Source organism: Trichophyton verrucosum, assembly GCF_000151505.1.
Source record: "Trichophyton verrucosum HKI 0517 chromosome Unknown contig00372_1.f1.exp, whole genome shotgun sequence".
Lineage (NCBI taxonomy): Eukaryota > Fungi > Ascomycota > Eurotiomycetes > Onygenales > Arthrodermataceae > Trichophyton > Trichophyton verrucosum.
Window position 1 is genome coordinate 405 of NW_003315390.1, and position 27,154 is coordinate 27,558.

Sequence of the window (27,154 nt, forward strand, 5' to 3'; positions counted from 1 at the left end):
ATATGGTGACTTATGGTGCATGGGGGGGGGTTGGGTGGTGGTGGTGATGTACACTGTACACAACGCCTGGAGGGAGCACGTCTGACAAGGACCAACTGCCGTTTCATCATAGGGGAGAGGAATCAAGGAAACTAGAAAAGGATAGACAGAGAGAGGAAAGATAGAAAGATAGACAAAAAAAGCAAGGAAAGTAAGGAAAGGAGAAGGGAAGAAAAAAAAAAAAAAAAAAGAACTCGTAACTCTCGCGCCGTTTTATGTATGTGTTGGTGTGAATCTGTCGTTCTGGGCCGGAGGATCGCCCTGGTGCTGCATGGCGCTTGTGGCCGTGGCGTTGGAACCGGGCTGCGGTGTTCCCTGTTGTTGTTGGTGTTGTTGTTGTTGTTGTTGCTGCTGCTGCTGTTGAGCAACGAGTTCCCTGGCATAGAACTGGACAAGCATGGTGCCGTAGGCCTCGAGTTCCTCGACGGGGACGGCCAGACGAAAGTCGTTGAGCAGCAGGAATTGCAGCTCCAGGTGGTTCAGCTCTATCAACGGAAGGCCTCCAACCTGTAGATGTTCATATTAGTATCAATGTCAATGCGAGTGAAGTGATAGAGTAAAGGACTCACCTTGGCGTATCTGGAATTAGTGTAAAAAACATCAGAGAAGAATTTACTGGCGCAGGTGACGCCCGCAATGACGAGGCGGTGTATGTTATAGCTATCTACAACGAGGAAATGGGAAAAGTTGAGCTCATCGGAGACGTCGGAGAGGTCGTCGTCGGAGTCGCTGAGGTCGTGCTCTGCTTCCTGGTCGTGCTCGTCCTGGACGGAAGGGGACCGCATCGGGTGATCGACGGGCGAGGTCGGGGGCAGGTGTTGTTTGCTGACTGCAACCCGGGCAATCGAGGTCTCTGTCGACCGCCGGGAGGAGAACCGTCTGCTGATAGTAGCGTTATTATTGGTATTGGTATTGGTATTGGGGTTGGCGTTTGCAGGGGAGAAAAAGGGCGAAGAGGAAGAGGTATGCGGTCTGTTGGAGGAAGAGGTCGACATGGTGCGTATGGACGGGTTGGGCCGCAGATGGGCGCGGCGGTGCATCTGCTGCAGGAGATGCGAGTTGACGGTCTCGGTCATGCGGTCGAAGTAGACGAGCAGGCTGATGAAGACCTCGTAGGTGGTCGGGCAGTACTTGTGGATGCGGCTGAGGTAGTTGAGGATGGTGATGCCGGGCACATTCTTGCCGTGAAAGGCCAGCACGCTGGTGGTCTGCGGCGGCAGCGAGCGCTGCTCGGCCCTGGGGATATGTCGGTGCAGGTGTTCGTGCTGGCGGTCGTTGGTCGTGGTGATCTTGGTGAGCAGGCCGGCCACCATCTCGATCACGTCGGCCACGGGCATGGAGCTGATCTCGTACTGGCGCTGCAGGCCGCCGGGCCGGTGCTGCGACGACCCGGCGGCGGCCTCCTCGCTGGCAAACGACTGGATATGCGAGAGATCCCGGACTTTTATACGGGTAGACGTAGACGTTGCTGTAGATGTAGATGTTGATGTAGATGTAGGCGAGCCCTGGGCCGGCCGAAAGGCGGGCTGGGAGGCAGCAGGCAGCTCATGGCCGTTCATCCGCTGTCTGTCGGGCAGTCGCTGGTGTATGATGGACGATGCGGCCGCCGTCGAGCTGGGCAGGCTGGTCGTCGAGGCATGCGGGTGTGGCTGTTGCGGGTGTTGTTGCTGTGGTTGTTGTTGTTGTTGTTGTTGTTGTTGCTGATGGTGATGGAGGTGGTGATGCTGGGAGATGGAGGCCGGCGCAGACTCTGCGGTCTCTCGCGAGGCCGTCGCCGCAGCCACCGGGCCAGCCTCTGCGGACGACGCTGCCGCTGTCTCCAGCTCGCGCTTGAGGCCGGCAGAGAGCATGCTGCCGGCGCTGCTGGAGGCCCTGCGGTGCTGCTGGCCGCCGGACGAGCTGGCGATCAAGGGCGGCTGCAACGGGGCGCAGGCAACGGCGCCCATGTCAGCATGCACATAGCGGGACGGACGAGACGAGACGAAGGGGGCCTGTGGTTGCTGGAGGCCGTCGAGATGCCCGTGAAGTGCCCGTGAACTGCCCTGGGGATGCCGTCGAGAGGATGCGCTGGCTGTCCGCTGGTATTTAACAGTATCCTTCGAAGGGCCGGCCAGAGGCAGCGCAGGCAAAGTGGTGGGGCAGCCTGGGCGGTCGATGTTCGCCACCACAGATACAAGATAGAGACAGAGATAGAGATATAGAAGAGATTAAGAAGAGGATTAAAAGAAGAATATTAAAGAAGAAGATTAAGAAGAAGAAGAGGTCAAGAAGCAGAATCTTGCTGCGTGAACGTGGGCTTTTGGCGCGCCAGTGAGTGGTCGCTGGCTCTTCCGTTCCCTGCTTACGGCGGGCAGCGATCCATGCTTAGCCCGCATTTACTTTTGCATTCGATAGCAAGCTATATTGATAGCATTTCCACACAACGTTGAAGCTGGCATTTGGTAGAAGAAGTCGGTAGCATTGACAGGTTAAGATACTGGGGACGCCCCGGGGCCTGTATAGCCGTTGTCGGGCAGGTAGAGATGCCGCACGGCGCCGCGTCTCGTCAGCACGACCATGCGGATGACGCCCCCCGAGCTGCCGTCCCATTTGATCGCCTCCCGCAGCGAGTTCTTGACGAATTCCACCCCTTCGGCCTCGTTCATGTTCTCCCGCCAGTTTGCGTCGCAGTAGCCGTAGATGTACGTCGAGCCCGAGCCCCCGATGGCATACGGCTGCTTGTGCAGCGAGCCGCCCAGGGGGATGCTGTACACCTGGCCGCCGTGCCGTTCGTCGTAGCCTGCGATTATTATGCCGGCACTAACTTGTTAACTCACTTATTCTTGATATCCTGAGTAAGATAGGGTGTCTACCTGAGAGCATCCTTATTGTCATAGCATAGCTCCTGGAAGAGAGCAGCGGCTGTCTGCGTGGTTGGCTGCCGGCCGTAGACCACCCCGTACATGCCCAGATGGTACTTGACGATGTCTGCCACCGCCTGCGTGTCTGCTGCCGAGCCAGAGCGGCAGCACCAGATCGTGTCGTGCACCTGCGTCAGCTTGTCCGTCACCCGGTTGGCGATATACGCGCCCGTCGTCGTGCGTGAGTCTGCGCCCAGGATCACCCCGTCCTTGAAGTTGATGGCCATTCTGCCTCATTAGTCCACGTATTGTATATATATATTAGATATGTCGTCGGCTTACATTGATGTACCCAGACTGAAAGGTCAGCTTGATTCACAATTCACTTCCAAAGGGATATCTCGACTTACTTGACTTCTCCCTTCTTGAGATGCTCCATGTCGACATGTATGCCATCTGCTCGCCGTCAGTCTCGCCGTCTCCAAGCTCGCCGGAGCTCTGCTCTCACTCACCTTCACCCAGACACCCAGTTACCCCGGGAGCCATCTCAAAAGATACAAACGACAAACAGAACAACTAGACAAAGACAGACAGGCAAGAACAGCAGCAAGCAAGCAAGCAGAAGAAGAAGAACTCGTCTATCACACCCTGGAAAGTGACGCTGGATAGCCGGCGGTGCTGAAAGTTGCTGAACTGCTCGTCGACCTTCGACTTTGATGCTGGAAGCTTCGAAGGCAGCCAGAGCGACGCGGCCGGATCTTTGTTTTTCCGCGACGATTCCGGGATGGACGGACAGGGGGGTGATATCAGATATCAGATATAAGAGACAGACATTTATGGAAGAAAGATTTATTAAGCATTGATTATTGCAGATTAATATTAGACTAGCTGATGTACAGGATGACAAAACGAAAGATGAAGAAGTAGTAGACGAAGATGAAGAAGAGAAGAAGAGGAGAAGAGGAGAAGAGAGATCACCTTCCTGCCTCCCTGACAAGCTGCATAAAAGCGTCTGTCCCCTGAGTCCCCAGAGACCAGTACAGCTTGCTCTCCGCCGCCGCCTCGCTGCTCGTGTCTGACGCCGACCGGCTCCGGCCTCTTCTTGATAGCCGCTTCGAGCCCCAGCCCAGCACGTCGGTGGCCCCCCGCTGGCCCTCCTCGCCCGGCACCAGGCCCAGCAGCTGCGTCTCCAGGCATCCCAGCACCGCCACGCCCGCCCGGAACAGGATGCGGTCGCCTTCAAACACCCAGCAGTCCCAAATGCGCGAGACATGGTCGACGTCCAGCCCGTTCGTGAACAGCGAGCGGAACATGGGCTCCCAGATCTGCGAGTCGGACAGGCACAGGTTCTCGCATAGATGCGTCGACAGGCGCGGGAACTTGAGACGCAGCGTTGCAGAGGCCAGACTGTATGCTCGGGCGGTGGCTCCGGGGTCAGATGTCAGGAAGGCCAGGGCTACCGGTCGGTTAAGGGCGTTGGCCAGAGTCAGGAAGGCTGCAGAGGCCGTGTGCAGTTGCAGTAGTAGAACAGCAGCAATGGTCTAGAACATACTGTCAGCACATGAACACACACATTATTAACATAGGATAAAAGGGAACATACGTGAATGCCGTGGATGTAGCCTACGTCGCTGCGGTACATGGCATACGCATCCAGCACCTGCACCAGACTATCATGTAGCGGTCCGCCTTCTGCAAACACATTCAGCGCAGGAAAGGCACTAGCTGCATCCTTGCGGATGGCTGCAAACCGCTCATGCGCCCACTTGTACCCGTCGCCCGTCTTGCTCCTGAGCTGCTCGGCCCGCTCCAGCGCCTTGACAAACGACTCCTCTGTCAGGGCCAGCTCGTTGCCAATGGCTCGCTGCCACACCGCCCCGCGAGACCGAGGCGTGATACCGCGCCACCAGAGCTCTCGTGTTCGGGGCTCGGCAATCACCCTGTCCCAGTCAGGGAACACATAGTCGTCCCAGATGCGCTGCAGCATCTTGCGAGTGTCGTCCTTCTTACATTGCGCTGACGCTTCTTCCGCCGCCCGCCGTTTATCTATCCCACAGTTAGTTGACCTTCCCAGACACATATTGCAAAGTACATGTATGTATACGCACCAGCTTCTCTGGATAAAGCCATCATCCGCTTGTACTCCTTGAGATGCTTCTTTTCTTCCTTCTGGTCCTTCGGAGGCAGCCAGCTGGGCCGTGTCCGAGATAGAACCTTCTCCTTCTCCTTGCTTATCGGCAGCGGATCAATCATGATATTCGGTCTCTGCAGCGGCGGGAGCTCGATCATCCCGCCAGAAGCCCGTTTCCCACTCGGTACCGGCCTCGGCTTCAGCCCGGCCTGCACTCTGGCCTCGTGGTCCCGCGCAGCTTCGTCAGCGTGAAACTCCAATGCTTCGGTGATGATCCTGGCTTCCTCCGAGAGCTCTGACATGACCACATTCCAAGTGTTGGCTTTGGGCCCCCGACGGTCTGGCGAGGGAGCTGGACTGGCGGTGCCCCGGGACACTCGCGGGCTGGGGCCCATGGACCGTGACCGGCCCCGTCTGTGTTTTGGTCTGTACTTGGGCGTAGCGCTGCCAGGAGGCGGGGAGGTCGAGCGAGAAGAAGGAAGCTGTGGTGCGGATTCATGTAAGGGAATCGGTCTCGGACCTGGACTGCGGCTCTGCGAGCGACTGCTGTCCCGGCCTCTCGGACGCTCGTCCTGCGGGCGTGGAGAGATGGGGACGTTCCATAGTGTGGCGTCCTCGGGGAGATCCTCATCCGAATCATGATACTCCTCCTCCAGCTCCTTGACGGACTTACGACTCGGCTGTCGCGACGGAGGTCGAGGAATGGAAGCCGTGGAAGAGCCAGAAATGCCAGAGTCGCCACGGGCAAACGGAGGAGGGGGGCGGCTCCTCGACCGACTCCTGCCACTACCGCTAGGCGAAGGGGAGCGGGACTGCTGTTGATGATGATGTTGTTGTTGCTGTTGTTGTTGCTGCTTTTGTCTGTTTCTAGACGGGGCGAGGAGTAGAGAAGGGTCAGACGTGCTGCTCAGCGCTCGTCTGGCCGAGGGTGGCTGTATAGATAGTGCTTGCATAGACTGGTTGATGCCATTGACGTGAGGAGTGGACTGCGCGAATCCGCGGCGGCCGTAGGTGCCATTGTTATTATTATTAATATTGTTGATGTTGGCAGTGTGATGACTGCCATGAGGACCGCCCACACCACTGCTCTGCCTGCTAGCAGGGCCGGTCAGGTCTCTCATGGTCATGACTGCGGTGTTGCTCTTCGTGCGGGCCGCCACCTCTGGGTTCTTGCTGTGCAGGTTCTTCGGGTGGTGGTGGTGCTGCTTGTGCCTGAGGCTCTGTTTCTTGCCCGGCACACTCGTCGACCGCACGGGATACGGTCCCTGGTCGAAGTGGCGGTGGTCTAGGGCATTACTGCCGAACTGCGCAACCAGGTCATCTTCCAGCGCGATGTCCTCGAAGTTGGAGATGTCCGCAAACACGCCATCGGGGTTGGACTGGTGCGAGGACGTGTGGAAGGAGGAGGACTTTGACGATTTCGACCCCGACAGGTCAGGGGGCGAGTCCGGTACAGCCGCAGATATCGTACTCATCGCATTCCAGCGTATTCCTCGCTCCCTCCGACGTTCTACCTTGTGTCTATCTGCAGGTCTGCCTGGCGGGCGTCTATCCGGGTCCGTCTATATTGCCGCTGTACAACGCAGGCGGGATCGGTCGTGAACAGGAGAAAAAGCGAGTATAAGAATGACAATGAACGGCAGAGTCGTCCGCGAGCTGTCGGCCCTTAACACAGAGAGAAAGGAGATGCCCCAGGCTGAACCAGAGCTGAAGGGCCAGGAAAATACGGACGATCTCGCAGGGGGGGGGGTAAGAGACGAGAAGTTGGCTAGATCTAACTTTCCCCTTGGATCCTGCGGTGGAGATGCAGCAGGTTCAGCAGGCGGCCGGGCTGCGGCGAGAGAAACGACTGACAACAGCACAAAGAGACAAAGAGACAAACGAGAGACAGCGAGCGCCGTAGACGAGCAAAAAGAAGCCTGGCAAAGCGCAAAAGTCGCGATGTCGAAGTTGAAGTTGAAGTCGAAGTCGAAAAAAGCCAGAGAAAAGTCGAAGAGCGAAGAGATGCTCACGTGACTTTCTCCATGTGGCTAGTGTGGCTGATGATATCACGTGATGGATTAAATAGGACTAGCGTTAGGGCAAGCCACCGCCACAGACGGAAAGCGGTGAGTCACGTTGCTTTTTTTCTGCCAAACGCAATTTCAAGTCTTGGCGTTTTTTCAGGAGTAAAAAAGGCTATTTTTAGACTTAAAAACAATATAAAAAAAGGGCGACGTCGATGTGATATTGGAGATATTGGGAGATATTGGGAGATATTGATAAAGATATTGATAGAAGTGGTGAGTAGGTGATAAGTAGGAGTGCTGTTAGTGCTAGGTTGGTGTATATAGAGAGAGGCTGGGTGGGGCTACAGCGAGGGTTGTTATGGGCCTGCGACTGCCCGACGGAGCCTGAAGTGCTCGCGGTCGGTGGACGGCCTGCAGGCTCGCAGAAGCGCATCCAGCCAGCGCAGAACAGGCGCATAGTAGCTCTGGCGGCGGGACAGCACACGGCGAAAGGCCGTGGCTCCTAGCCAGCGCACCTGGCGCGGTGTGACGCTGCACTCGAAGCCGGCTGGAACCCCTGAAGCGGCGGGCGCAGTCCGGACTCGGCAGGCCCCATACTCCAGCACCGCGGTGATGGTCGAGATGAGCAGGCCAGGCGAGCAGGAGCAGGATCGAGCAGACGAATACCGCTGCATGACCTGGTAGTACACGCGGGTCTTCAGGGCACACTCGGCAAAGCAGCGGAAAAGGCTGGCCAGCACGACGGCAGAGGACGAGTGTTTCGTGTCGAGAAACATCGTCTGGGCCTGCATCTGGAAGGCCTTGAGGGCCTTGCGGGTGAACTCCTGGCCCGGCGGGCGTGTCATGTTGACCGTCAGCGAGTCGTGGGTGCTCACGGCGGCGTTCTTCCCTTTGGCCCTATCAGCGCGGCTGCCAGCGCCAGCGTCGATGATGTTACTCGTGGCCGATCGATCTCTGGTGAGAGCCAGAGATTTCACGTCGATCAGGGCGCCGCAGAACAGGAGCTGGCGTCCCTCGAGACGGGGGATATGCCTGCCCGCGATGTTGACGTCGAAATTAACCAGCGTCTTCTCCGGGGCAACGGATATGCCAAACTCCTCATCCCCGTCCAGCATCACTTGCAGGAACCGCTCGGCAAGCCTCCTGTCGGTGCTGATAAGCAGGTAATCGTCGACATACCGCATCAGCAAGGTCGGGGCCGACGCCTGGGGCTCGCGCAGAAAACCCAGTCGCTCCTCTTCATGCTGGCCATAGAAGAAGTTGCACAGCAGATTGGAGACCACGGATCCTTGCGGAATTCCCCTTTTCTGGCGGTAGTATTTCTTCCCGATCTTGACCAGGTTGTTGCGGATATGCTTCTCAAGTAGGGCTAGCAGGTCGTCCCGTGTATGGGTCCGGTGCCAGCCATTCTCAACATACACTGCTGGTGCACCGCCACACCTGCTTCTGCGGTTGGAGCTGCTGCTGCTGTTGTTGCTGCTACTGCACTGGCCAGGCGTTGTTGAGGATGAGGATGAAACAGCGTCGAATACGGGCTGGAAATCATCAGAGGCTGCTGCTCGCCATACGAACCTCCTCGTTGGTTTGTTCCTGTTGGACTCCCGGGGCTGCTGTTTCACTTGTTCCCGCGACGGCCCGCTTGTAATGATGCTAGGATGAAACTCCGCGTGCTTAGAGAGACGGTACGAATCGTCAACCACCAGCGTATCGACTAGTTGCATCAGCCTTGCCTGAGGGATTGTGTCGAAGCAGGCCTGGACATCCAATTTAACAAAGTACAGCGGGCCGTTAGCTCGTGTTGGTGATGCCTTAATTTGCTCCTTGAACCTTTTTAGCCGGGGATACATTGCGGCCGTTGACGAGAGGCCTGATCCTACGGATTCCGGGCACTGGTCTCGTTCGTAGCAGAGGACCTGGAAAAGGGGGTCGAGCTGGGAGTTTATGCTCGATCCAAGGAAGGACTGTCCATGTCCAGACCGTCCCTTATTATTCTTGAGCACCGGCCGTCTCCTGAGGTTAGCTATGGGCCTGGCGCCCTGAGACTTGGGCAGGAGTCTAATATGGCAGTAGCCCAGGGATTCGCCGTTGAGCAGCCGTTCCGCTTTACTGTGTTTGATATCCTGGAAGAGCGTGGACTTGAGGTCCGCCATGACGGGTTCGGACAGGCGTTTCCATACATCATGTCGAAAGTAGAACAGTCTGTGCTTATACGTGCTCGATTCGGTCAGGTAGAAGTTGGATCTGACCAGGGGGATGAGCAGGGAGTCAAACAGGTAATATATGAGCTCGAGAAATATCTCTGTCCTCTTTCGATAATCTGACAGAGCTAGTTTATGGTTGGTGTGGTTGTGGTGGTTGTGGTTGTGGTTATGGTTATGGTTATGGTTTCCTGGCTGCCCCTGATCTGTGCAACCCCCCTGTTGACACGGAGGAGAGAGCCAGGCGACACATCCGATCCTGAGCCCCTGAACGACCTCGTGGAGAGACATGGTTTCGAAGCGGCGCAGAGAGAGAAACCGGTCGACGTTGCGCATGACAACGGCTCTGTTGTGGAGGCCATCTTCGCCGCATCCGTACAGCTCATGTGGTATCACTTTCTGCAGGACTGCACGACAGAAGGCTGAGACCGCATGTGTTGGAGTTGCATAGTCTGTCATGCTAACTTTTTCGTTTCCATTATTTATTGTTTTCTACATGTTGTTAACCTAGGCCCCTTAATATAAGAAGATATGTTTATGGTAGAAGAATAAAAGGGGTATACCTTTGGACAGTAATGGCGGAGTAGCTCTACATAGGAACATCGAGCATGTCTCTTCTGCATACGCTGGATCAACTCGACCAGTCTACCTCGCAGCCGTCGGGGGATCTTATCTCCCGGCTTCAGGGCAATCTCCTGCTCCCTCAGCGAGTAGTCTTTGAACGGCATGGTTGTCTCTGTCCTGGTGACAGTGGAGGTAAAGGCGTTGTGAAGACCAAACTGGCGAGGAAAGATGTGCTTCATAACATGTACTGTATGGCTGATGCTGGTCTCCGGGTATCTATTCAGCACATCTGTAGCTATCCATCAGTATCTCTGCTGGTCTGTTGATGGAGAAAAAAAAGACGTACGGATATGCTGTAGTCCCATCTTGGGCTCCCCCTTTGCATTCAGCGCCGGACGAGAATAGAACATCCGTCGACGCACAAAGACAACTTCATTGGGCTTTCTAGGCGCGTCTTCCTTCTTCACGGCGTCCAGTGTCTCCATACTGGACAGTGTCGTTCCTGTTCCTGTTAATATCAATATATCAAATGTATATAAAAGATCAAAAACTCACCACTGAGCTGGTAGTAAGACTGGCCCTGGAGACGGATGAACAACCCGCAGTCCAGCAGTAGATGGAGCATGATATCCTCGCCGTTGTCACCCAGCATGTCCATGACGTCTGTCCAGGGAGCACTCTTGAGCATCGAGACACTCCTGTTCGGCAGCTTGGGGACGATGCCCGGTATGCCTGACGCAACGCCGCACTCCCGGTGTGCAGCCATGGGCTCTGCAGCACGCTGGTAGCCGTAGCTGAGGATGTGCTGGGGCGTCACCTGCGGTCCAGCCGGGTTGAACAAGCTGTATATCGTGAAGTTGACCACCTACTCTAGTCAGTACGGTATACACACATTATATAGGGGTATAAACATAGGTGTAAACATAGGTGTAAACATGGGGTATAGGAGAAGTCTCACGTCCGCGATGTCAGTGGAAGCACCAACGTCCGTCGCGTCGACGTTCGAGGACATGGCCTGCGACTGAGTAAAAGCTGCGAGCTCTCTCTGCCTGAAGACGCTGACTGCTGGGCTGGCGGGCTTCGAGATGCCTACGATGGTCGAGTCCAGCAGGTCTGCCAGTCGCTCATCACCAGCATCACGACGACCATCACCACCACCGGGAACGCCATCTATCTTCTGCTTCTGCTTCTTCCTCTGTCTCGTCTGCGGCTGCGTCTGCTCCCTCCCGACAAGCTCTATCCTGCGTCTTCTGGCCGTCGAGCAGGCTGGCAGCAGCTCCAGCAGATACGTCCTCAGGCTGAGCAGCCGCGGATAGTAGAACGCCAGCACGGCCTGCCTGATCTTTGCATCCTGAGGCGCAGAATCACCTCCATCGACTTCTCCATCGCCGTCTCCATTGCTGTCCCCGTCTCCGTGTCCCTGGGATCTCTTCCTCTTGCCCATGGCTTGTCTGTGTTGCTGTTTGCTGCCGCTGCTGCCGGTAGCTGCAAGTAGCTGTACACGGCGCTGAGGTGGCAGCGCCGTGCAACGCAGCGAGTGACAGTGACCGTCCTACAGTCCTACAGTACTCGTATCCCTCTATCTCTACTGTTTACTTCTGTTATTGTCTGTTACTGACTATCTAGTATCTAGGGGTCGTCTACAACGTGTTTCTATGCCGCCCCTTTGCTCGAGATAAAGACGTCCAAGACGGCAGACAAAGGCCAGCACTTAATCTACGGTCTAATATAAGATAAAATAAATAATAACCAGCATGAACAAAGAAGCGGACGAGCAGGAGAAGAAGAAAAGAAGCCGAAGATCCAGCGGGCCTCCTGAAATCAAACTCGAAACACTCGCGCTGCCGTCGACCAAACCTGCTCGCTGGCCTACCAAACATCGACAGTAGTGCCTCAATAATAATAACCTCAACCCAACTGCCGGCGCCGGCGAGGCCATCATCTAACTGATACTGGCACTGCGACGCCCGTGGTACTCTAGAAGAAGCAAAGAAGCAACGGAGAGGAGAGAAGAAGCAACGAGGGCGAAAACCCCACAGTCCAGCAGGTTCTTCCGTATCTTTTAAGCGTAAAATGGAGATCCTCCAAGGCTAGATTTGAATTTATATCAAAGACAATATCAAGCCAGAAATATCAGACAGGATATTATTTACAGAGAAGAGCAAGTACAAGAAGAAGAAGCACAAGAGGAAGAAGAAGACGTATAGTACAGGGGGAGAGAGAAAAGGGAGAGGAATGACTGCGAGATCATCCACGTCGACTTGCATGCTGCAGCTCCAACCTGCATGTCCACAACATCTCGCCAGCCAGAGACAGCGAGACAGCAAGACAGCGAGACAACCCAGCAACGAGACAGCGAGAGACAAAAGAGATGAGAAGATGAAGTGAGCCACGTCTTACAGGGTCTTACAGTCGGCTCCCTTGCTTTTTCCGCCTGCTTCTGCGCTCTGCTCTGCTGCCCTCTGCGCGCCGCTCGCTCGCCCGCCCTGTCCTGCCCTGTCCTGCCCTGCTCGCCCTGCCCGGCCGGCCCTGAAAGGCCCCCTAGATGAAGGCCCTCGCACCGAGTCTGCCATGTCCGCCATGTCTGCCATCGCCGCCGCTCGAGAGTGCGACCAGGACGAGCCCGCGGACGTCCTGCTGCCCCAGACGACCTACCAGCCCGCAGACGCCTTTGCCGACCCTCACGACTACTACCTGCAGCATCACCACCACCAGAGCCACCAGAGCCATCACCAGAGCCATCACCAGAGCCATCACCAGAGAGACAGCCGTCCCGGGAGCAGCAGCATAGGCAGAGGGAGAGGCAGCAGTCTCGCGGAGAGAGGGCTGCCGGACTTCTCTCTCTCGCCCAGCAAGACCCGGACGGCCACCGCTACTCCGGCCACAACTACACCAGTATCTACTACGACCTCAGCATACAAGAGCAGGCAGTCCTCGCTGCAGGACCTCGTCAACCGGTTCAACCAGACGCCAGACGAGGTCGTGCCCAAGCCGTCTGCTGTCTCTGCACACGCCCATGCCCGGCCACCGCCCGCCAGACGGCCCCTGTTCGGCGAGATCATACCCAAGCCAGTCACCGCAGCTCCCGTCATCACCACGGCCACCACGACTCCCGCGCTTCTACAGACGGGTTCAGGCTCGCGGAGGGCCAGGAGTGGCTCGGACAGCTGCATGCATACGCCCAAACAGCTGCATTTCCTAGACAGCGCGTTTGACCACCTGCCGCAGCACCACTATCAAAACTCGCAGCATCACCAGCAGCATCACCAGCATCAAACACTGCAGACGCAGCAACAGACGCACCTGCAGACGCACCAGCATATACAGGTGGACTCGCCGACTGCATGGTATCTGCCTGCTCTCTCCCACAGACGCTCCCAAAGTGACCTGGGCTCCCCCGTCTCGCCGCAGCTGAACATGAACCCACACCCCATCTCGACCTCTTTTTCATCGCGCCAGTATCAGCACCAGCAGCTCTCGAGAATACCCCTGCCCTCGCGGCGTGCCAGCCAGGCCTCTGACTCAGGCAATTCCTCGCCCTCCACTCGCACAAACTCCGCTCTCGACCGGTATCCTCCTGTCTCGGGGCCTCTTCCGCCAAAGGGAATCAGCCTGCTCCCTAAGCCAACTTCTCCGCCAACTGCCTCCACCGCAACCTTCTCGCCTCGATACCGGAACCGATCCTGTTCGACAAACACCACTGCAACCACTGCAACCACCAGCTCGACTGCCAGCAGCCGTCGACAGCAACAGCAACAACAACAACAACAACAACAACAACAACCACAACACCAACACCAACACCCTCATCACCAACATAATCAACATCCTATTCCGAGAGACCAGAAGAGTCCCACTCTCCAAGCTTTCATCTCTGCTCCGTTGCCCAAAAAGTCCCCCCCTCTACGCAGCTCTCGGCCAAGACAACCTGTTTCAAGCGCCACCACCTCTGCCTCTCGCGCTAGGCTTGTAGATCGTATCTCTGGGCTCCAGTCCAAGGACGGCCGCGCCGCTTCTGCCTCAGCTTCTGCTGCTTCCCATCCCACCACGGCCGGCTCTAGATCAGCCTCTGCTTCCAAGAAACCGCCAGAGCTGGGAAACGTGGATTTTGCCGCAAGAAGGCAGCGGATTCAGCAGGCTTTCAACCGCACCGTGGAGGAGAATGCTAAGAAGGAGGAGCGGGCTGCTGTACGACGAGAGCGCGAGATTGCCAGGAAGATGGCCAGACAGGAGAAGCTACAGCCACAGCCACAGCTTGATCAACAACAACAACAACAACCTGGACAACAAAATCAACAACTTGAACAACCTCAACCCGAAGCTTCTACTGTACCTGAACCTCAACCCATACCTGAACCTGAACCTGAACCACAGATATTAGACCAAGTGGAAAAACCGACTGAACCTGAGCCACAACCAGAAACGGAATCAGGAACAGGAACAGGAACAGAAACAGAAACAGAACAAACGGCTGCCGATCCAACGCTCGTGCCCGAAGAATTATCTGAACCAACGACAACGACAACGACAACAACAACGGCTGAACCAGCAAAAATTATAATAGAAGAAGAAGAAACAGAACAGACGACAACAGCCGGCGACCGGCCGGTGAATAATGACTGCGTAGAGCCGCAATTCACCCCTGAAGAGCATAATAATGATGATTCCTTCGTTACGCCCCAGGAGGGCCGTTCTCCCGTCCTACTCCCTGTAACCTACCAACCAGACCAGCAACCAGAAGCCCAGCAACCCCTCGATATGGCTCTACACAGCCCCTACAGGCCCAAGACCCCAGAATCAGACAATACAGATGCAGTACCGCAGTCCGCCGTCACTGTCGGCACAGAAATCACCACCTTCGACCCAGAGCCACAGGATGGCCTGCTCACTCATAGAACCATGCTCAACCACATCATGCAGATGCGAGAATCGAGCCCAAGCATCTCCGGCACTTCGGACGGCCATGATGATGAGCACGATACTGAGCACGATGATACTGAGCATGACGACAGCACCGCAGACGACGGAGAGTCTATACGCATCATGCTCCGCCGCTCAAGATATCTCGAATCGATAGCTCGCCAGCACGAAGTGGGAAACCCCCGTCATAGATGGAGCATGAGCTCGTGGGACTCTTCCTTCCAGGGGCATCCGCCACAGGGCGAAGCAGAAGCTGTGTCTGACCTCGGACAGGAGGATGAAGCCCTGACTAAAAATCAGGAACAGGAAGAAAGCTGTGAGAGCTCCCACTCATTGCACGAAAACGCGACGACTCCACAGCCGATCTTCCCGCCGTCCCCACCATGCGAGGCCGACGAGGTACACAACCCTGGCATATCCCCCATCAAGCAGCAGCAACAGCAGCAGCAGCAGCTTCATGAAAGTCATGACGTCGACGATGACAGCAGCGAGTCCCCTGTACTAGGGAACGATGATCATGCTGTCATTGCTTCCCTCGAACGACGGTTTAGCATGAACATGGCCAACCACTACACTACCATCGCCAAACAGGCCTGCTGGGATTCCAAGCGAGCTACTCAATTGTATCTTCAGGAGCTGGCAAAGGCTGGCTACGAACGCCCGCGAGTACCGATCCTGACGCCCGGAAGCAGTGAGAGTGAAGGGAAGAGGCTCTCCGCTCACGACAGCGTAAGTAGAGGCACGGATGATGGGGACGGCGAGGACGGCGTGCTGGTGGCAGACTCTTCAACAATACCTACTGCTGAGTTCTTGCCAGCCAGAGCAAGCCTGCATCTGCGAGATGATTGGGAGACATCACCCTCTATCGCGGACTGGATGCATCTGGCGGCCGGCGAGGACGAGATGCAGCCGCCTCAGTCTCAGTCCCAGTCTCAGTCTCAGCAGCAACCGCATCTTCCCCAGCCCGAGCATGAATATCAACAACACCAACGCCAGGCCACAGATGCCACGGAGATTCCTCATCCTTCGACCTCTACGTCAACCTCCTCACCAGAATCCCCATCTGCCTCAGACCAAGAGGGCGCTGAAACCCCTCGGATCGCTGGACCACCTCAGTTTGCCTCCATAGACGGGACCGTTGAGGGACTAGGACTCGAAATCCGTGTCCAGTCACCACAAGATGGAGACTCCCCTACTATACCGTCACCGTTCCATATGCACCTCCCCGTGCCCTCGCAGCCTCATCATCCACCGCCTCCTCCCCCTGTTACTTCTTCGACCTCAACCGCTGCCGTGGAAGATCAACACCACCAGCACCAGCACGCTGTTAGCGTAGAGGTATCTCCCAGCGTATACGCTAACTCTCCCCCTACAAGTCCAATGCCTGCGCTACCGACGTTCCACGATGCACCGCCCAGCAGTCGAAGCGAGGACTCGTCGTTACACATCACTCCTCCGCATACCATTTCTTCCTCGACCTCTCACACGCAGGACAGACCGTCGTCCCTGGCACCGGAAACGACCTCTGCGTTCCACGACATACTAGACCCCGCGTCCCGTATCTCACCTACCCCTGAAGAACGACGGCTCAAGAAACGACGGAATGTCATCAAGGAACTTGTCGACACCGAGTACACCTTCGGCCAAGACATGACTGTCGTCGTTGACATATACAAGGGTACATCGAGCTCCTGTCTCGGCCTGTCACCAGAGGACATCAAGACCCTCTTCGGCAACTCAGAGCAAGTCGTCCAGTTCTCCATGGACTGGCAGGATGCGCTCAAACAAGCCGCCAGAAGTGTCTATATTCTTCCCAAGTCTCAGCGTTGGAGTAGTAAGCGCAGTAGCAAATGTACCCAGAACAGCTCTGCAACTAGCAACAGCCCCGAGCCGCAGCAGATAGCCGACGAGGAGAATGATCGCAAGACGGCCATCGGAGAGGCATTCATGGCTAACATCGAGAGGATGGAGGCTGTTTACTCTGATTACCTGCGTAATCACGACGCAGCAAATAGGACACTCGAAGTCTTGCTGAAGAATAAGAATGTTAACATCTGGCTGAAGGAGTGTCGCGAGTGGGCTGCTGACCTTACATCTGCATGGAACTTGGACTCACTTCTCGTCAAGCCCGTCCAGCGAATCCTCAAATACCCGCTTCTTCTCACCGAGCTGCTGAGCGCAACGCCATCGGATCATCCCGACTACACTGCCATATCAAATGCCCTCACAGCCACAACCGCCATATCCGTACGCATCAACGAGATGAAGAAACGGGCAGATCTAGTCGGCCAAGTGGTAGGCAGCGGACGGAAACGAAAAGAGTCAGACGTCCGTGCAGGTCTGTCAAAGGCCTTTGGTCGACGCACTGAGAAACTAAAGCAGCATGTCGGTATCACGGAGATGTTCGCAGATAAAGAATATGATATTCTCAGCCAGCGGTTTGGAGATAATTTCTTCCAGCTGCAGCTTGTCATGCGCGATGTAGAAGGGTATCTGAGCGAGATCCAAAGCTCAATGAACAAGTTTAACGACTTTATCGTGGCTGTCGAGAGGTATATAAATCTCGCGCCCTCGAACTACCCCGAGCTCGAGAGTAAATGGTGTCGATTTCGGTTGGCCGTCAAGGACGTTATGACCGTCGCTCTAGTCGACCATGTAAGTCTTATTTATATATAACTATTCCTTCCCCCCTTTTCATTGAAGTTTAATGTCTAACAGCCGGTGGGGGGTATAGATCGCCCAAGTGCGGAAGAGCGTAATAACGCCGATGGTGACGCTATTGAAACTCCACGATGGGCCACAGCGAGTCATGCAAAAGCGTAATAAGCGACTGATGGACTATGTAAAGTACAAAGCCATCAAGGACCGAGGCGACAAGCCCGACAAGAAGATCACCGAGCAAGGAGAACAGTTTGTGGCGCTCAACATGGCACTAAAGGATGAGCTACCGAAACTTTTATCGTTGACCGGCAAGCTGATGGAAGCTTGTTTGAACGCCTTCGTCCAGATCCAAGCCACCTGGCTGAACCTGGTCCAGTCGAGGCTAGGCTACTCCATCGAAAGGCTACCGCAGGATGTCAACCAGATCATCACCGATTGGTCCGGAGATTTCTCGTTCAGTGAAGCCCAGGTGCTTTCGCTGGGTGTGTGCAATGGCTCCATACTTGCTGACACGGCGTTGGTGAACAATTACAGCTCCCCTCCACCTTCGCATGGGGCAGACGCTAGCTCCTCTCGCCGTCCGTCAACGGTCAACAGTGCCACTGGCCGTACATTCTCCGGTGAATCAGGGAACTCACCCAAGGGTTCTCACGAATTCCTCTCGCGAAGCCCAGAGAATATGATACAGACTCCTCCCAGCACAGGCTTCATGCAACATGGAAACGGCTCGTATGTCTTCCCAGCATCATCCGGTTCCCGCACCAGAGCCAACTCGACGTACTCCGTGAGAGCACAGGATGTGACCAGCAGCCATATCCCCTCAATACCCTCGATAATAAACTCTTCTACACGCTCCAGCGTCACAGCTCAAAGCGGTAGCAACGCCTCATTCCGAACATCAGACGCTTCTCCCAAACTGCCTCTTCTCTCCCTAGATACCCCCCGTCTCGAATTCTTCCCCGACCACCTCATGAGCAGTAGCAGGTACAACATCAATGTCAACGGTAACAGCAACTCCAACAATCGCAACAGCAATCACCACGTTGCTCCTGATCCGGCCGACCATCCTTCCTCTCCCTCAGCAACGCGGTACTCAGGCTTCTTCTCCTCTGCCATGCCTATGGCCGAGAACCCAGAGCCATCCTCACGTTTCCATTCTCACGCCAGTATCCCCATGAACCGCAGCGTAAGTGCCGGCGCCAGTAGCCATGCAAGCTATCCCTCAGCACCGAAGGAACCTTCCATCCTCTTTCTGGCCGCCAGCATGTTTGAATTCAATATCGATCGAGCCAGACGAGAAGCAGGTTATCCGTATCTAACCTATGTGGCCGGTGAGATCTTCGACGTCATAGGCGAAAAGGGTGATCTGTGGCTTGCCCGAAACCAAGACGATCCCACGCACCAGGTCGGCTGGATATGGACGAAGCACTTCGCCAAATTGGCAAGCTGACAATAAAAGCAAAAACCGAAAGGAAAAGAAAAAGGCCATATCAATGATTTATATCCATCGTTATGTTTTCCTATTTATCTTTGACCCAGATATATCCCTGTCTATCCCTGAGACAAACTCATTTCCTTTTATCTCTTTCTCTCTTGTCTTATCTTGTCTATTTGTCTTGTCTATCATCTCCTTTGTTATTTGGGCGATAATTTTGAACTCATCAGCATGTTTCTCTCCTTTTTTTTTTTTTTGTCTGTCAGTTTGTTTTCCACATCCTTATATCCTATCCGTATCGTTTCTGTCTTTTGTTTTCCTTTTTGTTTTTTTTTCAATGGTGACTATGGTATTGGGCGGATTTGGAGGGGGCATCCTATATCTTCACAGCTGCAACTTGACTACATATACCCCGGCGCCCGGAACATACACAAACAACAACAACTATAACTACTACTACAACTACTACTACTATTACATCTACAACCTACTCTCCGACTACAAGAAAGGGAAAAACTATGCAGCTCGCTATAACCTTCGAGCCCGGGAAGAAGAAGCAGCAGGAAAACGAGACGAGTCAGCCAACCCATCCTTATACCCCCCCCCCCTTTTTTCTCGTTCGACTTTTATCTTTCCCTTCTGTCTTCATCTTTAGGGCATGCCCAACGCTGCTATACCTGTTTTTAATCGCTGCTACTTATATACCTTTCATGTAAATCTAGATTATCTTCATCTTCATCTTCTTCTTCTTCTACCCCTTTTTTATGCCAAGAACTATGACTTCATTCTCCACGTGACCTCTTCTTCTTCGTACCGAAAATCCGGGGAGAAAAAGCGACTTTTCGTAGAGGCAAAAAGAAAACACGAAGGAAGTAAATAAATTATTATTGCGTACTTTTACTGCAGACTGGGAGGTTCGAGACCGGTCGGTTTCCTTGCGCTGTTTGAACATATTTTGGTGGCGGGTTGCTTCTCCGCATAAAAACAAGTGCTGGTGGCGCAGTTGGACTTGCTCTAACAACTCCATCTTGATCCTCTCTTCTTCATATCTCTATATCTCTTCTTCTTCATTCTCTTCATCTCTCCCTCTCTTCGGTCTATGTCGCCGCATTCCCTCTATATGCGACATAGATATCTACATTCCCTCCCTTAATTCCGCGCAGACGACGAGAAGAGCCATCGTGTCTTTACACTCCGGCAAGCGGCGAAGGCTTGTGAAGATGGTTGATGGAGGTTTCGGCCGCCTCAAGAACAAGTTAAGAGAACATTTCAATCATGAGGTTAGTGGCTAATGCATGTCTCTGCATGTATTGCTGTGCTCTCGTCGTTTGCGGCTGTTTTTGTTTCGGGCTCGTTTGCTTAGCCGGTGTTTGATATAAGCTTGCACGACATGCTTGCTGGCTGCCAAACCGTCTCGTCTTGTTTGGACGGAAGAGATGTAAGACGGTGCCAGTATATATCAATCACGGGAAGCCAAGTCATGGTCTCGCGGAAAATCCTGGCTGTCTGCTTTTAACTATCTGCTGGTGTTTTTTCGCTGTTGCGGTTCCCTCGTTGCAATGGCTTTATATCAGAGGCTTGCCCGTCAGTTGTACAGATATATAAATGCTAACATGTTCAAGGGTCCGGACGATATCTACCTGACCTGTAAGTGATACAGTCGGACTTTTACCGGTGCGTGGTTGCTGTGACAGATTTTACTGACCATGAGGGCCCCTCAAGACCACGATGCAAGCAGTGAGTGATCTTTCTCCTATTCTCCAGATATCTTCCTCCTAACGCATTATATAGTCACATATGAAGATTATAATACGCTCAAGTCCGACTGGCTGACGGACAACGTGATTGGGTTCTGGGAGGAGTATGCTCCCTTTATATGTCGGCAATTTAGACCGATATTCTACTGACTTGTTCCGCAGATATCTGGAGCATGAATTGCTTTCGTTTTATAAAACTCGCATCATCCTCCTTCGACCTAGCATGTCATTTCTCCTGTTCCAGACTCCGGACCCAAAGACACTGGGCAACGCTTTGCCAGATTTCAGTCGTGCTTCTCACATTTTTCTACCCATCAACGACTGTCAAAATGGCATGCAGGCCGAAGGCGGCACCCACTGGTCTCTGCTGCTTGTCTCCCTCGCGGACCAAGTAGCTTTCCATTATGACTCCCTGCCACCTGGAAACATTACCGAGGCACACGCGGTTACGGAAAAGATCAGCATCATCTGCGAAAAGCCTATCAAATTCATGCAGATGCCTGATTGCCCCGTACAACAAAACAACAATGACTGCGGAGTATTCGTCTGCATGATGATGAGATATCTCCTTCAGCATCGGCTCCTGCAAGCAAATTCGAAGGAATACATCACCATGGCCCTAGATGGCGTTCCGCTCGACCCGGCCGAGGCACGCAAGGAAATAGTGCAGATTATCCATCAGTTAAAGAGGGACAGAGATCGGAGACGATCGTACGTAACTTCATCCGCTGATCCTGCTGCTGCATCGCGCATATTTGCAAAGCCTCACTCCATCATTGCCCGCACCCAATCTTCCCCTGCCCACCGCACCCCCGCTACTGCTTCCTCCGCAGACTCTCCTGCCTCAACTCGCCCTCGCCACTCCAGAGTCTCTTTGTTTACTTATTTCGCTATCTGTGCCTCTGTTATTGTTTTGATCGCGGCTGCTCTTGCCTTCTACCTCCCTGATATCAACATGACGTCTCTTTACCACGGCTACACACACATTCAGTCTCCTGTTTGTGGCGAATATTGTCACAAACTCGACTCTGCTCTTTCCTCGGCCCGTTCTCAGCTCTCCCCCTATCTTTTGCAAATGCACGAACAATTGAATGAGCTTCATGACTTTGGGAGGGAGTACTTTGCTAAGGTGTATGATGCGTTCTCCCGTTTGAGAAGAATATAGGTCGAGCAGCAAGCGAAAACCTAAGCCTCCGTCGCCCGAAAGTCCTCTAAAGAAAAAGATGAAGCTTGCTATCGGGCTTGAGGATTAGACTACTACTAATCGGGACTACAGATGTTCTTCTAAAATACTCTGTTGCCTTTCTCTGCATTGATTTTGTTTTTATAGTTAGCCTTTGATAGATGCACCCTGTTATGCGCATCTAAGCAAGCCAGTGATACCACTACAGTTAACTAGCGTTTGATATATCCTAATATTCCCCTTTTGCACTCGGTTTTCTCGTGTGAAGATGAAGTAATGAGTTACGCGGCATGCGGTCTGGAAAAATACGTTGTATAATATTGGATATCCGGGTAATTTCTAATGGCGGCTGGATCGCCGAGCCGAGCCAACTAACTAATATTTAATTTCTCCAGCTAGCTAATTAATTAATTAATTAATTGATCCATTTAACAACATTGTGCATTTACAATAAGGAATGATGCGGTTACATAGAGCTCACTCAGTAAGTACAGATCAAAAATGTAAATAATATGGAACATGGCTCTAAGCAATTGCAGTGCTCGGTCAAAAGCCGGCTGTTCTCAACCAGCGCGGCGCTATATCGGCAAAACCGCATCCCAGCCTCATATTACCGCGGCGGAACCTCAAGAGGACTGATATTCCAGAAGAAAGACCTGCCTGCATCTCAAGATGACTGGAAGCCCATCTTGCTGGGCACCATGGGCTCTCCGGACCCTCATGGTCGCCAACTTGACGGGCTTGGGGGCGGCTTGTCCAGTCTATCAAAAGTCTGCATCATATCGCCAGCATCAGACCTGAGCCGGGCCCAGGGAGCCCAGGTGGACTTCACCTTTGCTCAAGTCGGCATTAAATCAACTGATATCGACTACTCCGGAAACTGCGGGAATCTGTCCAGTGCCGTGGGCCCGTTCGCCATCGACGCGGGACTGGTTAAATTGGACGAAGAGGAGCTTAGCGCCGGTAAAAGGACAGCTACCGTTCGCATATTCAATACAAATACCCAGAAAATAATCGATTCTACATTCCCCATATCCGTTTCACCTGACGGCAGCGTCGAGGCCGAAGCTAGCGGTGACTTTACTGTGGACGGCGTTGCTGGGTCCGCATCAAGGATCCAACTCGACTTTATAAATCCGGCTGGAGCTAAGACGGGAAAATTACTGCCTACAGGGAACTTGATTGATACCTTTGACGGTGTCCGAGCAACATGCATCGATGTCGGGAATCCGATGATTTTCGTCCCGGCTTCTGACCTGCCGGTTGACGGAAAGATATCTCCGGACCAGATATCTTCTACACCTGGTCTACTTGAGCGGCTAGAGAAAATAAGATCCCAGGCTGCAATTAATATGGGCATGGCAACGACAGTAGATGAAGTTCCGGCGTCTATACCGAAGATCAATATTATTTCTACGCCTGACGAGGAGGGAGTTGACATCACTGTCAGAACTATCTCTGTTGGCCAGCCGCACAAGGCCCTCCCCATCACTGCCGGACTTAGCCTTGCAGTGGCTACGAAACTTGAAGGATCAATTGTGAGGCCGTTTGTCTCGAAGACAAATGAAGCTGCTGGGGATCCTGTTGTTATAGGCCATCCTGGAGGCACGTTGGCCGTCGGTGCAGAGATCAAGGATGGTGATAGTAAAGTGGTTGAAAGAGCCACGGTGTATAGATCCGCCAGGCGGCTGATGGATGGCCTTGTATATTGGAAATGATATTTGATATATTATAATTAGGTTAGATTTGCCAAATAAATAGATGTTACGTAAAAAACGAGATTTATAAAAAAAGAAGTAAAGTGACCCTGGTTGCTTCTAGGTATATTTGAGCGTCATGCATTGCTGTGGTGGGAGTGTCTATTTGTCCGGCTCTCAGATTTAAACTGGAGTATAACAAGGCGGGCATATCATCGGGCACAAAGCATACATCCTCAGCTGATGCAGGCATGGCTTCGGTACCAGGGCTACCATATTTTGGATTGAACGATGTCATTAAGTACCATGAGGTCAATCGTTAGCCAGTCAAATGGTTCCCGGAGCAGGCTAAGCGCCTTTGGACTTTCCGAGTACAAAGACGCATTGACAATCCGGGGTATTAGCGATGATCAGCTTAGGACTGAAGGCTGGGGTATTATATTGAAATGGTGAAATGGTCAAGCCACATCAGTATTTGATGCAGAGCCTAGAAGTATTGCATTCGCTGTGCATTGTGGATCAACTGGAATGGTCGTCAGTTGTCCTTCCTTCCACCAATGTCGTGATTTGGAGACATAGGCAGCCACATATTACTATGTGCCGGATATACCCTTGTAAAATAGCAAAGAGCTATCATCTTGTCGCTTATGCGCCTTGGATGTGCCATAAGACCTGGGTGATCGAGGATTCGGCCTTGAAATAACCAAGAAGGCCCACAAGAAAACGATATAGCTAGTTATCAGCCAATTAGAAATTAGGAATATTGCTAATGGTTTATAGTCTTTTCATTGGCTGAAATAAAGACAGAGCCTCAACCCCTACTGACTAAGCAATAACCCCACGGCCCAGAGTTCAATTTAACTTAGCCGAACCTTAACGTTGTTTGATATGACTCAAACTCAAAGTGATATATAGAGAGCACTCTTGGGAAAGACTCATTTCCAAGTTGACTACAGACCGATTGTCAATACAAACCATGGCTTCTACATCTATCCAGGGCCTTGAGGCCCTCCTCCAGTCTCTGAAAGTCTCGACTCCAATACCACAATTCCCCCAAGCCAATGTTCTTTTCGCTCCAGCAGATATTTATCGCTCGTATATTGCGGAGGTCATTCAAAAGCTAGTCGAATGCGATAAAGACACTGCATATGATGCTGTTCAATGGGCCAATGCGGCTACGAACGCCGATTTAATGCTTATTACAGCCCGTTTAAAATTGAAAGGAATCAATCCAAAGCAGCTAGCCGAAGATATAGTGTCAAAGGTATATTCCTACATTCAATATCAATGGATCTATAACTAGATATTGACTGGATAGTTCCCGTCTACTTCATTGCTTAGCCAGCCGACGGCCAATGGGATATTTATACCCCTCTCGTTCTGTCCAGACACACTACCCAAATTGATATTACCCTTCATCTTTGACCGTCGAGCATCGTATGGATCGAACCCGCTTCAGGGACTCCGGGACCCTCACGATCAAAGCTCTGGCAAGAAAAAGGTCATCATAGAGTTCTCATCTCCAAATATTGCCAAGGAGTTTCATGCTGGCCATTTGCGAAGTACGATCATCGGAGCGTACATTTCCAATCTATACGAGAGCATGGGTTGGGATGTGGTCAAAGTGAACTACCTGGGTGACTGGGGAAAACAATTTGGGCTACTTGCTGTCGGGTGGCAGAGGTTTGGATCGGAAGAGCTTTTTACAAAGGAGCCATTGAAACATCTGCTTGAAGTATATGCAAAGATAAACTCTTTGTTCGCGCCAGAGAAGGAGGCTAGTGAACAAGCTCGAGATAGGGGAGAGGACACCTCTGAGATTGAAAGTAAGGGCTTATTCGCTGAGAGAAATGCATTTTTCCAGAAAATGGAGGATGGGGACCCCGACGCTATTGCATTATGGAAACGGTTCCGTGATGTTAGTATCGAGCGGTATATCTCGACCTATGCTCGTCTCAATATTAAGTTTGATGTTTACTCTGGGGAATCAACCGTGAAAGTATCGACAGTCGAGAAAGCCGAAGCACTTCTCAAAGAAAAGGGTGTCTACACTGAAGATAACGGCACCTGGATCATCGACTTCAAGAAGCATGGTGCTCCTCATCTTGGAGTTGCAGTTGCTAGAACACGAATCGGCACTACAACTTACTTACTCCGTGACATTGCGGCTGCCCTGGAGAGAGTCGAGAAGTATCAGTTTGATAAAATGATCTATGTCGTTTCTACCGAGCAGGATCTATATTTCCAGCGCCTCTTCAAAACGATTGAACTCATGGGATACACTGATGTGGCTGCCAAACTTGAACATATCAACTTTGGAAAAGTCATGGGCATGTCATCTCGATTGGGCACTGTGAAGATACTGAGTGATATCCTGGATGAATGTGGCAGTGCCATGCACGATGTCATGCGGAAGAACCCTGCCAAATATGAGCAAATTGAGAATCCTGCTGAGGTTGCAGATACACTTGGAATCACAGCAGTTATGGTTCAGGATATGGCGGGCAAAAGAATCCACAACTATCCATTTGACATTGCTAAGATGACCTCCTTTGAGGGCGATACAGGCCCCTATCTTCAATACGCTCATGCGAGACTTTGTTCTATCGTTCGGAAAGTGGATATTGACCCCAAGGAGATTACAACTGCAAACTTCTCTCTCTTAAAGGAGCCACATGCCATCAATATCCTTCGCCTTATGGCCCAGTATCCTGACGTTACCTGTAATGCTGTGAAAACACTAGAGCCAACCACAATCCTGACATATCTTTTCCGACTGGCACATCAAGTCTCCTCGGGATACGATGTGATCAAGGTAATTGGTGCTGAGAGCCACGAAGTCACTGTCGCTCGTCTAGCTCTGTATGAAGGAGCACGACAGGTGCTAGAAAATGGTATGCGGTTGCTAGGTTTTTTGCCTGTTAAAAGGTATGTGTTGTTCCCATAGTACTGGTCATATAACTAATATCATTGGTTTACGTTTCCTTGCTAACTTGTCTTAGAATGTAACGAGTTTATGACAGTCAGGAGATTTCAGAAAAGTAAATGACGGCCTCTGAGCGACCATCTAGCCAAGGTCGCTGCTAAAGAGTATTTTCGTGATCCATTTCAAGTTTAAGAAGCTATAGTTGTCATATTAGCAGTGCTTAACAGTAGTGAACTCTTTCGTCCTTCAACTTCCAATCGACAACGGCTTGCCGTAGGGATGTAGGTAGCATCAAGCATTGAAGAGTGGCTCTCAATACTATCTAATATTATTCTCTTAGCTGGATAATGTCCAAATAGAACATGTCATACGTGATATGGGACATGTTCATATGTTAGGATAGCTATAGAAATGCAGCGCTATAGAGTGGTTAAAATGTTTGAGGTTCTCTATGTTGTAGGATGTAGATTGCCCACACCAACGCATCCCAAAGCCACCCCATGGTGTTTTATCCACAACCGGGTCCCCTACACAGCTTTTCAAGTAAAGTATACCTTTTTCATGGGGTATACAGGTCTCTTTGCTTCTTTCTTCACTCTTTCTCGGTCGAGATAGGTATAATGGGTGTTTTGGGGCCACTTTATGGGAAATTTTCAACCACGAGCAATCAGCATGAAAGTACTACCATTTTAACTGCCGTCTCTTGTAGATAGCGTGGGATGTGTCATTTTCCCGAAAAGAGTTATGTCTGGGTGTCAGGTCGTAAGGTGCAGAGCGGGTGTAGTCCCTATCAA

The 27,154-nt window shown here is 52.6% G+C and overlaps 9 protein-coding genes across 9 annotated transcripts; 5 read left to right on the forward strand and 4 right to left on the reverse strand.

The window, feature by feature from the left end:
- Positions 1-252: 252 nt before the first annotated feature.
- TRV_04830 (cyclin-dependent protein kinase complex component, putative) lies at positions 253-1,985 on the reverse strand (the record flags this gene model as incomplete). Its single annotated transcript, XM_003021008.1, has 2 exons — positions 253-546; positions 609-1,985. 2 exons carry the CDS (start codon positions 1,983-1,985, stop codon positions 253-255), a joined length of 1,671 nt encoding a protein of 556 aa, XP_003021054.1.
- A 1,269-nt stretch (positions 1,986-3,254) lies between these two features.
- On the reverse strand, positions 3,255-4,866 carry TRV_04831 (uncharacterized protein; the record flags this gene model as incomplete). The annotated part of the gene is made up of 4 exons (XM_003021009.1): positions 3,255-3,377; positions 3,442-3,877; positions 3,966-4,420; positions 4,483-4,866. 4 exons carry the CDS (start codon positions 4,864-4,866, stop codon positions 3,255-3,257), a joined length of 1,398 nt encoding a protein of 465 aa, XP_003021055.1.
- A 59-nt stretch (positions 4,867-4,925) lies between these two features.
- TRV_04832 (TBC domain protein, putative) lies at positions 4,926-6,485 on the reverse strand (the record flags this gene model as incomplete). The annotated part of the gene is made up of 1 exon (XM_003021010.1): positions 4,926-6,485. The coding sequence occupies one exon, from the start codon at positions 6,483-6,485 to the stop codon at positions 4,926-4,928; it is 1,560 nt and encodes a 519-aa protein (XP_003021056.1).
- Positions 6,486-6,642: 157 nt separating this feature from the next.
- Positions 6,643-7,026, forward strand: TRV_04833 (uncharacterized protein; the record flags this gene model as incomplete). The annotated part of the gene is made up of 1 exon (XM_003021011.1): positions 6,643-7,026. The coding sequence occupies one exon, from the start codon at positions 6,643-6,645 to the stop codon at positions 7,024-7,026; it is 384 nt and encodes a 127-aa protein (XP_003021057.1).
- Positions 7,027-7,375: 349 nt separating this feature from the next.
- On the reverse strand, positions 7,376-11,225 carry TRV_04834 (telomerase reverse transcriptase, putative; the record flags this gene model as incomplete). The annotated part of the gene is made up of 5 exons (XM_003021012.1): positions 7,376-9,709; positions 9,781-10,076; positions 10,128-10,289; positions 10,337-10,646; positions 10,740-11,225. 5 exons carry the CDS (start codon positions 11,223-11,225, stop codon positions 7,376-7,378), a joined length of 3,588 nt encoding a protein of 1,195 aa, XP_003021058.1.
- Positions 11,226-12,352: 1,127 nt separating this feature from the next.
- TRV_04835 (Rho guanyl nucleotide exchange factor, putative) lies at positions 12,353-19,677 on the forward strand (the record flags this gene model as incomplete). The annotated part of the gene is made up of 4 exons (XM_003021013.1): positions 12,353-17,356; positions 17,436-18,548; positions 18,715-19,414; positions 19,520-19,677. The coding sequence occupies 4 exons, from the start codon at positions 12,353-12,355 to the stop codon at positions 19,675-19,677; spliced, it is 6,975 nt and encodes a 2,324-aa protein (XP_003021059.1).
- Positions 19,678-20,410: 733 nt separating this feature from the next.
- Positions 20,411-21,719, forward strand: TRV_04836 (uncharacterized protein; the record flags this gene model as incomplete). Its single annotated transcript, XM_003021014.1, has 3 exons — positions 20,411-20,444; positions 20,589-20,658; positions 20,717-21,719. The coding sequence occupies 3 exons, from the start codon at positions 20,411-20,413 to the stop codon at positions 21,717-21,719; spliced, it is 1,107 nt and encodes a 368-aa protein (XP_003021060.1).
- A 530-nt stretch (positions 21,720-22,249) lies between these two features.
- On the forward strand, positions 22,250-23,455 carry TRV_04837 (uncharacterized protein; the record flags this gene model as incomplete). Its single annotated transcript, XM_003021015.1, has 1 exon — positions 22,250-23,455. One exon carries the CDS (start codon positions 22,250-22,252, stop codon positions 23,453-23,455), a length of 1,206 nt encoding a protein of 401 aa, XP_003021061.1.
- A 955-nt stretch (positions 23,456-24,410) lies between these two features.
- Positions 24,411-26,552, forward strand: TRV_04838 (uncharacterized protein; the record flags this gene model as incomplete). Its single annotated transcript, XM_003021016.1, has 3 exons — positions 24,411-24,698; positions 24,753-26,328; positions 26,506-26,552. 3 exons carry the CDS (start codon positions 24,411-24,413, stop codon positions 26,550-26,552), a joined length of 1,911 nt encoding a protein of 636 aa, XP_003021062.1.
- Between the last annotated feature and the right edge of the window lie 602 nt (positions 26,553-27,154).